Genomic DNA, 12,897 nt, shown 5'->3' on the forward strand with positions numbered 1-12,897 from the left:
ATTGAAATAATATCAAGTTATTTCATGCTACATATCACGTTATTACATGATGGGCATAATTCTTATTATCTATCTTATATTATTATAATTGACAGCCGCAGTGGTCGAGGGCATTTTACGGCCTCTAATACGTTATTTTAATATTTATTGTTTTAATATTTATGATCGGATGTAACGTACGTGTATTTGTGGAAGTGACATACACAACTGAGAGAATAAGGTCGAAGAGAAAAATGCACCGACATAACACATAGCGACAGGCAGCTACTTATCGTCACAATAACACATTTTACACTACGGAACAGTGATGACTCTGCTGGGAAGGTTTAAGAAAAGAGTTTCTGGTCATCGTCTCAGCGTCAAATCTACTGCTACACCTCGTCAGACTCATTTCCGCGTACCTGCGCGAGTGTTTCAAGAACGTCAGGAAGATTCAAGGTGACGTATGGGCAATTGCAAAAGACGTGTTGGCGTGTGACAAAGTCCTAATTTCTGGCCAGTAAGCTACGCACAAGAACTTCCACAGCCTCCGCCCTGTAGAGTGTCAGCCTCGGCCGTCACTTTGAGAGTGGGCGCCTGGTCCCGGAAGACCTCTCCGACTATCCAGGCGGTACTCGAACGCAACCATCATGAACTAGTGCGATATGATCATGACGTAACGTGGTACTGATCCAAAAGTACAGTGTTTTCCCCAGCAGGCAGCTGTGAGTTTGAAGACACGCTCATCATCACAGCTCCTTTCTTTGGCGACCAATTCCACAACTTTTAGAACATCAATAGAAGAAGACATCTCAAGAGCCGGTTCAATCTCATCTGACTGTGTGTGTACTTTTATTGGCTAAAAATAATGGCTGACCCACTGAATGATAAGGACTCCTCACTCAGGCCCCGATATTGACCTAAAAGCGTGTTGTATTGTATACTATTTAAATGTGCATTGGAATGCGGTTTATATGTCTCCGTTGCCACCTCGTTCACCAGATGACTCCAGCTTTGATTCTAAGTTTTTTTTTTTACCTGGTCATTTGAAGTGATGTGAAATGGTTGCATTTTTGCTTGGTCAACTGGCAGTGTGTTACTTTAGAAAATCATCATGTTTTGGTGACGATATTGTCTTTAAAGCTTGAAGATACCTACGACTACGGTCATGTAGTAACTAACTAAATAGTTTAAAACATAAAGAGGTTCCGCGGTTTTTCTGTTGGACATGTTGAGAATACATTTCCCAGAAGCCCCGCTAGCGTTTGATTGGCATGCACACGTGCGAATCAACGAACATTTCCTAGTATGATAGGCGGGGTCATGATGTGTTTAACGCCTGCGCCTTAAGTTCGTGGTAACATCGGCGGATGCAGCTGTTTGGTACTCCGTCCCGCATTAGAGGTGAGTTCATTTGTTTTGTTGTTCACAATTTGGTCCATTCTGCTGACGTGCGGCTTGATGGTGTCCTACGATTTACGACAATATCTGCCTCATTCGCGACTCCCTTGAACCGGTTGTGCCGGCTGGGTGACCAGCAGTGACTTTGCTGTTGAATGTTTTCCTGCGCAGGTGATCGATCAGCCCCAGTTGTATTGGGGTCATGATGGGAAAACTGTTCCCAGTAGTCTTGTCGCTCATGTGAACAAGTGTGGCAAGGTTTTTTCATCATGTTTATGATGGGTGAAGCAAAACGTTCATACTTATGCTCAGAAAACTAATTCACGGTAAGTATTAAATATTGATGTTGAACAATAACTAAACACTGACTGCATCAGAATATGAGGTCTCCTTTGCAAAAGTAAACACAGAACACTGGAATATACATGAAATACACACAACATCTCTGTTTTCCTTTTAGTCACACATTACACATATTACACACTTTTAGTGTGTAATAGACTGGTTTTCTCTAATGTTCAGTGAAAGAGGAGGTTTTGAAACGTGCTCCAGGAAACTTGAATGAATCATACATTGTATGTAATATATTAAACATAAAATAGAATGTATGCAAAAATTAAGAGTTTTAATTTGAGAATGTTTCAATGAATCCTCTATCCATACATTTTTCACTCTTGAACTTTTCCACTAACAGTAGAACCCGAGGAATCATTGAAATGTTCAGGGTCAACTTATATTTGGGTGAAACGAGAGTTTCAGCTAAAACATAATGATTGCTTTTATGTAGCTAAATACAGTATGTCCTCTGTAGCAAGTGATTACTTCACCAGTTCCTGGTCTAGTCCCAAACGCTCAGTGCTGATGAAATCGTGGTCTGAATTGAGTGTGGGTGGATGAGGGACTTTTTGTCTTTTAGAAAGCAGCTAATTGGAGTATCTGCCTATCTTTCTTTATTTTTGACATTTTTGGTATAACAAATACATTCATTTTATTTAATTAAACAATGGTTAAAAATATAAAACATTAGAAGTGTCTCTAAGAATGTTTTACGATCATTCTTTGAGTGTAAGAAAGCACAAGTGTGAGTCGCACTCATTCCCAATCTACCCAGTCTACGAAAATTGGGAGTACTGTTCAACATTTTGAATAAAACCTACAAATAAATGGACTTTGTTATGATTATGTTCCAACCTTGAGTTCAACATGTCATTATTTGAATCTTCTGCTTTGTATCTGTTTATACTGTAGGCTGAACCAGCCCTCGATCACTGGTAATGAAGCTGCTGCACCTGCTGCGCACTAACCCATCCACGATAGCAGCATAAGAGATTTTAACTCCGCACAACCCACCATCTGCAGAATGTATCAGATTGTCCCGATTGGTCCTGGTGAGCAAGTGTACAGAGGCCCTCGTAGCTCACCGCTGAAGAAGAAGATAGCTAATGAGGGCCGACCCTTGGTTCTGGCTGGACTGTTTGGCTGTCTGTTGGTGTTGTCTGCCGTCATTGCGTGGTGCTACTACTCAGCATCTCTGCATAAAGCCCAGCTGCTTAGGACAGAACAGCTGGACCTCAACAAAGATGGATTTGTCATTCGCAACCAGATGGGCGCTCCAATATTCAGCATGAGCTTCAGGTGGGTTGACAGAGTGAGATCTGAAATCATACTCATTGAATTGAATTGAAAATAAAGATTCTTTTTTTTTTTTTTTTGTTAAGACAGCAGAGTTGTGAAATTGCGGCAAGCAGCATCGCTGCATTTAAACAAGCTAATCTGCAAATACAAAATGTAGTTATTACTTCATGTCAGTTACATTTGTGGCCATGTTTCTATGAAAAGTGCAGGAAGTAACACTGCTTGGTGATGGCAAGTCTGCTTTGTGGTCGGCATGGTCGAACGCCACTTGATAGGAATGTAAAGAAATGCGGAAATAGCGACAGATGCAGTAGAAGCTGCAGGAGAAACAATGCAATGTTGCTTGAGAGATGAGGAAGGTATCACCAGTGGATCAGAAAAACATCTAGAAAAGTGATATGGTCATAATAGAAATACAGATTAAATGAGAGAATACTCTCATCCCAAACTTTGGGTCACACTGAAGACTCTTCTCTTGACAGTATACCTTTATCTGTCTCCATTTTCATGGAGACGTCTTTTGAAACAGTGATATCTAAGTGGAATATGTCAATGAAAAAAGGGGTTGAGTTAATGCGAAGACATGTAATAAAGTTTATAACTTATTTATGCAGGTCTGATAATCTGGATCTGGACTCCTGCTCCAAGGAAGGAAATGTTCTGAGCTGCTCACAGTCTGATTCTGGAAAGATCAACTTTTTCATTCAGAAACTTCGTCTGAAGGACACGGTCATGTGCTACCGTGTTCGCTGGGAGGAACTGGAGCATGAGCGCACTGTGGAGCACGCCATGGCTTACAACAGCTCCCACTGGTACGGCGGGGCGGAGATGGCGAAGCAGCACTGGCCAATTGTGATCCAGGGTGAGGAGGAGCCACGTCCGTACATCACCAGCGATGTGTATGCCAACCGCAATGCCTTTGGTGGAATACTTGAACGCTATTGGCTGTCTTCCAACGCCACTGCAATCAAGATCAATGACTCTGTGCCTTTTCACCTGGGCTGGTCGGAGATGGACCGGGTGATGCGCTTCCAAGCACGATACCAGGATTCACCCTTCCGACCACCACTTGGGCAGCCCGCGTTCCCTGAGCTCAGCTACCGAGTGTGTGTGGGGGCTGATGTCACTTCCATCCACAAGTACATGGTGAGTGATGTCCCGAGGTCGAGGAAGCTATGCGTGTGCTCGGATAGATAAATAGATTTGCTTTATCAATTTAGAATGGGGGAAATTGTGGAGGATATTGTACACAGGAAACACTTCTCTAGAAAGGCCAAACTTTCCTGTCAGATCAACAACCTTTTCTCCAGCATTTTGGATTCATGAGTGTGAATAGTGTTGCTTTAATTTTTCCCATTTATATATTGTGTGCCTGTTTGATGTTTGCTTCCTAGGTACGTCGATATTTTCCAAAACCAATCAAAGTCCCGTCCCCTGAAGTGTTCAAACACCCGGTGTGGTCGACCTGGGCCTTGTACAAGTCAGCTGTCAGCCAGGAGAAACTGCTGCGCTACGCCTCTGACATCACCACACATGGCTTCACTTGTTCCCACCTGGAGCTGGATGACCGCTACACCACAGATTACGGGGAGTTTGACTTTGATCCACAAAAGTTCCCCAATGCCAGCGAAATGTTCGACAAGCTCAGAGAGGACGGATTCCGGGTCTCTCTTTGGACTCATCCATTTGTAAACTATGATTCCATCAATTTTGGTGTGGCTGTGGAGAGAGGGCTGTTTGTTAGTGAGCCTAGTGGAACGTTGCCGGCTCTGGTTCGCTGGTGGAACGGAATTGGAGGAATCCTGGACTTCACTAACCCAAATGCCCAGGAGTGGTTCTCCAGTCATCTAGAAAGGATGAAAGCCCGCTATGGCGTGACCTCATTTAAATTTGACGCTGGAGAAACCAGCTATCTCCCCCGTCAGTTCAGCACATACGCACATCTGTCTGACCCCTCCACCTTCACCCGCCGCTACACCGAAATGGCCACGCCTTTCAGCGAGCGAGCAGAGCTCCGGGTGGGGTACCAGAGTCAAAACATCTCCTGTTTCTTCAGGATCATCGACAGGGACTCAGTGTGGGGTTATGAACTGGGACTGAAATCCATCATTCCAACCGTGCTCACCATTGGACTCCTGGGGTACCAGTTTGTTTTGCCTGATACGATAGGAGGAAACGCATACCCGGACCACATGGCAGGTATGAAACATTGTGGGGATGGAGTTGATTTGGAAAAACCAGCTCTAACGCCATCAGATTCTGTGCAAAAGGAACTTGAGTGAAAAGAGTAAATAATGGCTTGAGCAAGAGAAACAAATGAAGTTGGAAAGTTGTATCGACTGATTGTTGTCACTTTACATGTCATTTGATGCAGCTTCAGATTGAGGAGATTCACTCTGAATCACAAATTAGTCTTGCCAAAAGGCCCACTCTGGTCACTTGGATTCAAACTCCCAACCTTGTCCTCCATGGTCAATTGTTACTTTATTTATTTATTTTCCCTCTATCCAAATTACTTTACAATAATGTGCTGAATCCCTTGTTGTGACTCGCAGTGCACCTTGACTTAAAAGTTATGAATCATTTTTTCCTTGATTGCAAATTGCTATGCATTGGTAATATTGTTTCATTACCCAACTCTGTAATGACTAAGTTTGCATTGGCATTTTCTTCGCCATCCTGGAATTGTCCCTGGAGAAATATTTTTTGTGTCCCGGCAGGATTCTTTATGATCTGTGGGGTATTGGGACCAAAAAAGTTGCATTCCATTTTCTCAGTTTACATTCTCATGTTATTCCAGACCTTACCAGTCAAGTCAAATTTTTTTCATTATGTCATCAGAAACATCAGAGTGTGGTGCAACTGCCAGATTATGAAAAACTGGATTTTTTTAAAAACAATTCACCATTTAAAAATGAATGAATGACATTTGTTAGGTCACCGCGACTCCTACCTAAAAGTCATGTTCCATAATATATATATGTGGAGTTTCAGTTTCTCATAAGTTTGGTTTATTGTCATTTTGTTTATTTCATGTTTTTACGTGGTGCAGGCAACAAGAATGACCTTCCCGACAGAGAGCTGTACATCAGGTGGCTGGAACTTGCTGCTTTCATGCCCGCCATGCAGTTTTCTATCCCGCCGTGGGCCTACGATGATGAAGTGAGTTGGGTTCCATTCTAACTGTCCAGTAGGCACCATTCCACTTAAAGTGAACATTTTATGTTAAGTTTCACCTAACCAGATGGTTTAGATTGCTTTGTGAAATACAAAAGAAATAATAATCATCTGAATAAATACAATAGAATATAAAATTAAATGTATCTCTTTGTGAAAACAAGTTGAAACATGGTGGAATAACACATGGTGGTTCATGTTGAGGAAGGCAGGTACATTTTTAAGCATGTGCTCCAGACTTTGGTCAAATCTGAAACAAAAGTCCAACTAATTTTTGTTGAACAGGTGGTGGAGATCGCAAAAAAGTTCACGCTCCGCCATGAGACCCTGGTGGCCCCCAGAGTGCTGGAACTGGCAGGGGAGGTGCTGGACACGGGGGATCCTATCATCCGGCCCCTCTGGTGGATCGCCAATGACGACGAGGCAGCTTACAAGATTGACTCCCAGTTTTTGATCGGGGATGACCTGATGGTGGCGCCGGTGCTGGAGCCTGGGAAGAAAGAGAGGGACATCTACCTTCCGGCAGGGCGTTGGAGTAGCTACAAGGGGGAATACAAAGGGCCCATGTACCTCACTGACTACCCTGTGGATCTGGATGAGATCGCATACTTCACTTGGGTTCACTAAGAAGAGAACTCTAGCATCTTTGCACAATCACATTTACTGGAGAATGTGTCCCATGACCTCTGCTGCTCTAGAATGTAGCTCATGCCTTTAATCTGCCTTCCCCCTGGGCTCCTGCTTGCGCATTGGCCCGAAAAATGAGAATGATGTTTATAGCTCATTTTCACTGTGCTGAGTGCTGTGGAGGCTGGAGCTAAGTCATGATGATGAGAAAGGGAAAACTGCTGACCCACACTACTGACTTCCACTAGCCTTTTCATTTCAATAAGCTATTGTGGTCCTCGTGTCTGTCCTGCTGTAGACCAGTAGGGAAATTTGAAATGGGGTTTACCTTCAGTGGTAAAGGTTCCATAAGCCATTTTTGATCGAACATTTTTACTGTTGGGTTTATGTAAAACTGAACGTGACTGGTCGTAGCTTGTGCGGTATTCTAGCTACCCAGTTCTGCACCTGCTAGTTTGTCTCACTAAGTTAGCGTTGCCTAGCTAATGGGAAGCACTTGGGTTAGTAAAGTACTAAAGCAGAGTTACTGCAGTAAGTGATTGCTGTCAACTGTCGCCTCAAAAAAATGGATGAATGATGCGCTGCAATGCTTCCTGTGGATTTTTGCTCTGTGCCTCTCCCTTGACTGTGTTGTTTCAGAATTTCTCTCCTCTTTGTAAGGAACTTTTAAAGCTTCCTTTCCATTTGAACCTGTATGTAATTTAGTTTGAGTCTCTTGAATGACTTGCACTGAAATGGCAATAACTCTCTCTAATTGTATATTAGCATACTAGTTAATTCACACTCATTAAAAAAAACAACTTCTTTCTACTTAATATGGTTATTACTAGTTGATGGTGCTGGTTATTTTAGACACTTGTGAATGTAAGGGAGGTTTGTTTGGTAGTGTCTTTTCTCGTTCCATAGAAGTGCCACAACCACAAGTCTCGTCAGCTTGTATTAAACAATGACATCTCTTATAGAGTTTTTTTTTTTTTTTTTTGTAATGAAGCACAAATGATTCTTCAGCAATCGATTATACACCAGCCACCTCTTTCAAACATTGCGTTTGTGACTGGTTAATTTAAGATCTGAACTTAATTTGGAATGTAATTAAGATTAAAAACTCTACAGGGGAAAACATTGTTATGGGTACAACCATAAAATGTTGGTTTTTGATGTCTCAGCATTTCTTTCCATTTACTACTTTTAATCATCAGTGCATACCACAGAACAGGAATGTGAGCTCCACCATGGGTGACAAAATGGCACTTTAAGTTGCTTAATGCTGGTGATCATAATCCTATGGCTTATTAGTTGAACATATTTCCTGTGAAGAAAGCCAAATCATCTTTCCAGAGCGGACACACGCTGTGCCATAGCCAACACATTGCCTCCTTAAATGACTGTGAACCTTTAAATACACAGTGTCGTCAGCTCGATGACAAAGCTTGATATTGTTGTGTATGAAGGACCCGTCCATGTTGACCCAAAACGTTGGGTTGATGAAAGCAGAAGATGATGCAGGAACACAAGAGCCGCTTGGTTGCATGCTGTCTTAATCTGGGGAGCACTGCATGAATATAAAGTATTTTGAAATGAGAGTAAGAAATGTAATTATTTGTGGGGTTTGTCTCTTTCATTGCCGATAGACAAGGAGATTGAACTACTGTACAGACTGGTTGAGAGATTATATTGTGGGGTTTTATTGATCTATTTTTCGTTTTATGTTCTGCACTAGTTAAATAAAGTTTATAAAAGATTGGCTCGTTTTTCATTTGGCTCCAGACCAGTCGTGTCCGTTGTGCTGCTGTAGACGGTGAGTCTCGTTTCTCATAGGCTAACCACAGTAATAAGTGGATGAGCCGTACACAGTATACTTACTTTGAAAACCGGAACCGGAATTACTGTTTTACGCGGCTCTACTTGACGGCGCCTGCGTCATTAAGGCGCCGCTATGAGCTCACACGCCTGCGCCGCTTGAGTTTTCTTTGCGAGCCCCGCTGCTGTGTTCAAGAATAACCTGTAAATAATAATAAAAACATGCCTAAGTCTTTTAAAAAATCGTGCACATCTCAGACCTCAATAAGTAAATATTTCACGTCCGGCGGAGGCAACAATCAGACTCGGGAGGTAACTCCATGCAAGGTGAGGAATTCAGTTCTGTTGGTGTTTCATGTGACGTCACGCCGTGTCTTATATGCAGCAGAAACGTTCACCGCCTCACGATTTCGAACCGCTAGCAAAGCGAGCCAAACTATCCCCCTGCAAAGACCTGTCAGGAACGTCATGTCAGATCACAGCAGGTAAGAGCGTTTTACCCCCACCATGTCGAGCCCTTTAAACTTTTTGTGATCAAACTTTCTGGAGATGATCTTTACACTTTGTAAATTTGTAAACTCCAATCTCCTTTAAAAATACGGTATATAGCTTTTCTAATGTTGCTATTGAAAGAAAAGTGAACGGGGTGGGAGGTGATAAGAAATGACCAGAGCGCATTAAACATATATAAGTGAATAAATGAAGGTAGGAATACCTAGAAAGATCAAATGTTTTGGTTTCACACGCGTCTCCTCTCTCTCTTTGTAGAGAAGATGCCACCTTTGAGTCGAAAACCTGTCAGCATTTGTACTGCAACCTTAGAGAGGCTGAAAGGCTTCACCTGCATGTCTGAGCCCACTGCCAAAACAGCTGGGACCAGCAGTACACAGGTGGGTGAAGTTAGCTGTGGTGATGGGGACTGCACCGAAAAAAACAAACTCCAAGAGTCGCTGCAAGAACAACAGGGACCAGACATAAACCTGGCTGAGAAACTGGAACAGGTAGAAGATTGGTGTGTGTGTGTGTTTCATGCTGGCCATATCAAGTTCTTTTTTTCTCCAGGGATTCTGCTTCTCTCAGTTTGTCAAACAAGGAAGTGACTCCAAAGAAGACGGGAGCTTGACAGATCTCAGCAGTCCCCCTGATAGCAAGACTCCATCCAGACGCACCAAAAGTGCTTTCACTCCTCTGGAGCAGCAGATCATCCAGCTGAAACAGAAACATCCCGACGCACTACTGGCTGTGGAATGTGGATACAAGTACAGGTTCTTTGGGGAAGACGCACAGGTCAGAGTTCTTGGTATCAAATGGAAATGATTTTTGTCTGCTGCACATATTTACATGTACGATTCCAGACTGCAGCCAAGGAGCTGAATATCTACTGTCACCTGGATCACAACTTCATGACCTGCAGCATTCCCACCCATCGTCTCTTTGTGCACGTCAGACGATTAGTAGCCAACGGTCACAAAGTAAGTCTGAGTTCCTCCCCATATGAAGACCTTTGAAGATGCTTGACTGTAAAACTTGAATCCTCCAGGTGGGTGTGGTCAAGCAGACAGAAACATCGGCCATAAAAGCATCAGGGGCCAACAAGAACACTCTGTTCTCTCGCGAGCTGACGGCTCTGTACACTAAGTCCACGCTGGTTGGTGAGGGTATCCTTTAGACCTGACATGGACCGATTCAGGCAACATTTTTACAGCATTGTTTTTTAAAATCTATTAGATTTTTAAATTAAGCATTACTAACAACCTTTTATAAGTCATCTGAGTCTCCAATTTAACTGGTTACAATATTGTTTTTTTCAGTCAGTATTTTTACTGAACCTTTAATTTTTGCTTGTATGATACTTTCTACATTTTCCTGCATCGTGCAATAATTATGTGGAAACTTTACAAATGTAATCTCTGCTAAATTAATTTTGATTTTCTGAAATGTTCTACTTGTGCTTGTTGCCTTAGTCCTTCATTGATATTTAATCTTTTGCCATAATTTTTATCTCTCCGCTCTTTATTATTATTATTTTAATTAGTAGTATTATGAATATTATGAATCAATAATTATATTATTTTGCTCAGTTTATACTAACAAAAATTTGTGTAGTTATTGTTATGTAATCCTTGTTCATAAAATGGCACAAATAGTCTTCTTTTGTCATATTAATTTCTTCAAGGTAAACTGATGTCACTTTTCTTGTAGTACTCTGTTAACAATCTTGACGTCAAATTCAATGACATGGTGACCAAAGTCTCATATGATGCCGGATTAATGTTCATTGTTTTAAGCAGCAATGTCAATATGTGTGCTTTTACCTGCTGTTCCATTATTAATATGGAACAACATTGCGTTCATCTGTCGCGTTCATTGTGCCGAAGCATGAATCTATAAGTCACATAAAGTGTTTTTTCCTAACTTTTGAATAAGATGTAAACCCAGTCTGCCGCCAGCTGGATGTGGAGGAAGTCTGCGTTGATGTGGCATCAGAATCTGCAGACAGCTTTCTGCTCTGTATCAGTGAGAACCAGGACAGGAGGAACAAGCAGCTTACAGTTGGACTGGTGGTGAGTTCCTTCGCCTGTTCCTCACATTTCTATTGCAACACTGACATCATCACAGCTGTTAATAATAAATAAGTAAATATTCCATTGACCATTTAGTGAGAAATTACTATAGTCTTCATTATGTATTTATATTATCAAATCAATGTAGAAGTGTTGTATTTTATCTAAAATTTCACCACAGAACAGAGTCAACTAGGAAGACAAGTGTTGTGTGGGTGATGATGACAGCAAGGGTTGGTAAGAATCAATGTGTTGTGTGGTCAGGCAGTTCAGCCCAACACCGGCGACGTGCTGCTTGACTGTTTTTCCGATTCGCCGTCACGATCCGAGCTGGAGAGTCGCATCTTAAAGATCAACCCTGTGGAGATCCTGGTTCCCTCTGACCTCTCGGAGCAAACCCTCAGACTCCTGCAGAGCATCTCCAACACCAGGTACTTCTGTAACTGTCCTCTGGGCGGCGGTGTTTCTCCCGCTCAGTCTACTTCCCAGACCATCCTTGTTTTACGTGGCTGTGGTAGGTACGAATGAGCAATGGCTTCCTTCAATGTACTTTCACATATAGGGTTCTGACTTGAAATGTAAAAAATGGCTTGTTATTGCGTTGTTGTTGGTGTAGTCCATTCGAGTCAGAATTGTGAGATGTTATCCGACAGATGACAGTGACAGTATGAGACAACATATCAGTCCAATAAGTAAAGCAAGCGGCGATTTGCATGTGTGACAAAATTTAAGTTGAGTCACCTCGAGCCATAAACGCAAGGCAAAGTACGGCTCGACAGCAGGTGGCAGTGTTGAGTCTGTATTCGGTTTCGTCTTTTCTCGCATTCCCCATTAGACCTTTTTTCCACTTGTGGTGCTGCTGAATCCTTCAATTAACATCAGTGATGTTTTTCTAAATTTATGTTTTGGGTTGGAATGGTTCTGGTTTCTTGTATGACGGTTGGCAGCTCTTGATGATAATCACCATATATTAATGGGTATACTCATGATTCATGCTATTTAATGATGATTTTCCCACTTCCTGAACATTTAGAAGCAGTTCATTGGCGTGTGAGAAGCATAAAGGGTTGTGCAGCCACGGTGACGTTGAATGAAAGCACTTGTTGGCCCCCGCCGTGTTTCCCTCTGCTGTGTCCCCACTAACAGTCGGCGCAGAGCGTGTTCACACCAACGGCTCCCTCGGAGGCTGCCTCTTATTACGTTACGCTGAAATGAAAATGAAACGGGAGAGTGGGAGGAAGTGGAGAGGATTAGATTAGTCAGGATGCTTGGATAAATGGAGGGATTTTCTGCCTCGTATGTCTTTGACTGTACAGAATCAACTCTCTTTTACGACCCTTGCTTAAAAATATATTCCCGAGTATTCATTCCTGTCTTTCCTCCCCTTCTCACTTGTTCCTCTCATTCGTGTGCTGAGTGATTACAGCCCTAGAAAGGCCAGTCCAATTATTGTGTTTGAACAGCCGTGCTCTTTGTGCTCGTCTCTTCTGAGACAAGGCGCTTCTCAATTTGTGGCACACACATCACTTGTAGCTTTTACTGCCCGGGAACGTGTGTGGAGCGTCACTGGTCTCAAAGCCTACCTGACACGAGTACAATTCATATTAAGATCAGCTGTTTGATCTCCATATGGTCTGCATGGTTATGAATTGGTGGTGCTGTTCTTTTGGTAAATATTCTCAAAGGATGTTTTTCTCACTTTTTTTTTTATTTA

The 12,897-nt window shown here is 42.4% G+C and overlaps 2 protein-coding genes across 5 annotated transcripts in view; both read left to right on the forward strand.

Annotated features, from left to right (window-relative positions):
- The first annotated feature begins 280 nt into the window (after positions 1-280).
- On the forward strand, positions 281-8,529 carry LOC128762262 (myogenesis-regulating glycosidase-like). Of its 2 annotated transcripts, none has more exons than XM_053870377.1 (6): positions 281-438; positions 2,629-3,015; positions 3,630-4,161; positions 4,410-5,214; positions 6,068-6,177; positions 6,478-8,529. In XM_053870377.1, exons 2-6 carry the CDS (start codon positions 2,741-2,743, stop codon positions 6,817-6,819), a joined length of 2,064 nt encoding a protein of 687 aa, XP_053726352.1. In that variant the 5' UTR covers positions 281-438; positions 2,629-2,740; the 3' UTR covers positions 6,820-8,529. The 2 variants fall into 2 exon arrangements, with proteins under 2 accessions (XP_053726352.1, XP_053726351.1); XM_053870376.1 differs by lacking the exon at positions 281-438 and adding an exon at positions 1,012-1,383.
- Positions 8,530-8,764: 235 nt separating this feature from the next.
- The window catches only part of msh3 (mutS homolog 3 (E. coli)), a 37,283-nt gene continuing 33,150 nt past the window's right edge, over positions 8,765-12,897 (forward strand). Inside the window, exons 1-8 of one of the 3 annotated variants that reach the window (XM_053871319.1) lie at positions 8,765-8,946; positions 9,005-9,104; positions 9,388-9,620; positions 9,682-9,906; positions 9,975-10,091; positions 10,160-10,277; positions 11,047-11,183; positions 11,448-11,614. In XM_053871319.1, coding sequence (XP_053727294.1) covers positions 8,842-8,946; positions 9,005-9,104; positions 9,388-9,620; positions 9,682-9,906; positions 9,975-10,091; positions 10,160-10,277; positions 11,047-11,183; positions 11,448-11,614 — 1,202 coding nt within the window. In that variant the 5' untranslated portion in view covers positions 8,765-8,841. The remainder of the gene's footprint in view (positions 8,947-9,004; positions 9,105-9,387; positions 9,621-9,681; positions 9,907-9,974; positions 10,092-10,159; positions 10,278-11,046; positions 11,184-11,447; positions 11,615-12,897) is intronic. The other 2 variants (XM_053871320.1, XM_053871321.1) reach the window with 2 other exon arrangements.

The sequence above is a fragment of the Synchiropus splendidus genome, chromosome 7, assembly GCF_027744825.2.
Source record: "Synchiropus splendidus isolate RoL2022-P1 chromosome 7, RoL_Sspl_1.0, whole genome shotgun sequence".
In the NCBI taxonomy this organism is placed as follows: Eukaryota; Metazoa; Chordata; class Actinopteri; order Syngnathiformes; family Callionymidae; genus Synchiropus; species Synchiropus splendidus.

Bases quoted from the DNA above. Each gene is read 5' to 3' on its own strand.
- LOC128762262 (XM_053870377.1), top strand. From the start codon at position 2,741: ATGTATCAGATTGTCCCGATTGGTCCTGGTGAGCAAGTGTACAGAGGC. The intron at 3,016-3,629 runs GTGGGTTGACAG...TTATTTATGCAG, and splicing joins ATATTCAGCATGAGCTTCAG to GTCTGATAATCTGGATCTGG. The intron at 4,162-4,409 runs GTGAGTGATGTC...TTTGCTTCCTAG, and splicing joins CTTCCATCCACAAGTACATG to GTACGTCGATATTTTCCAAA.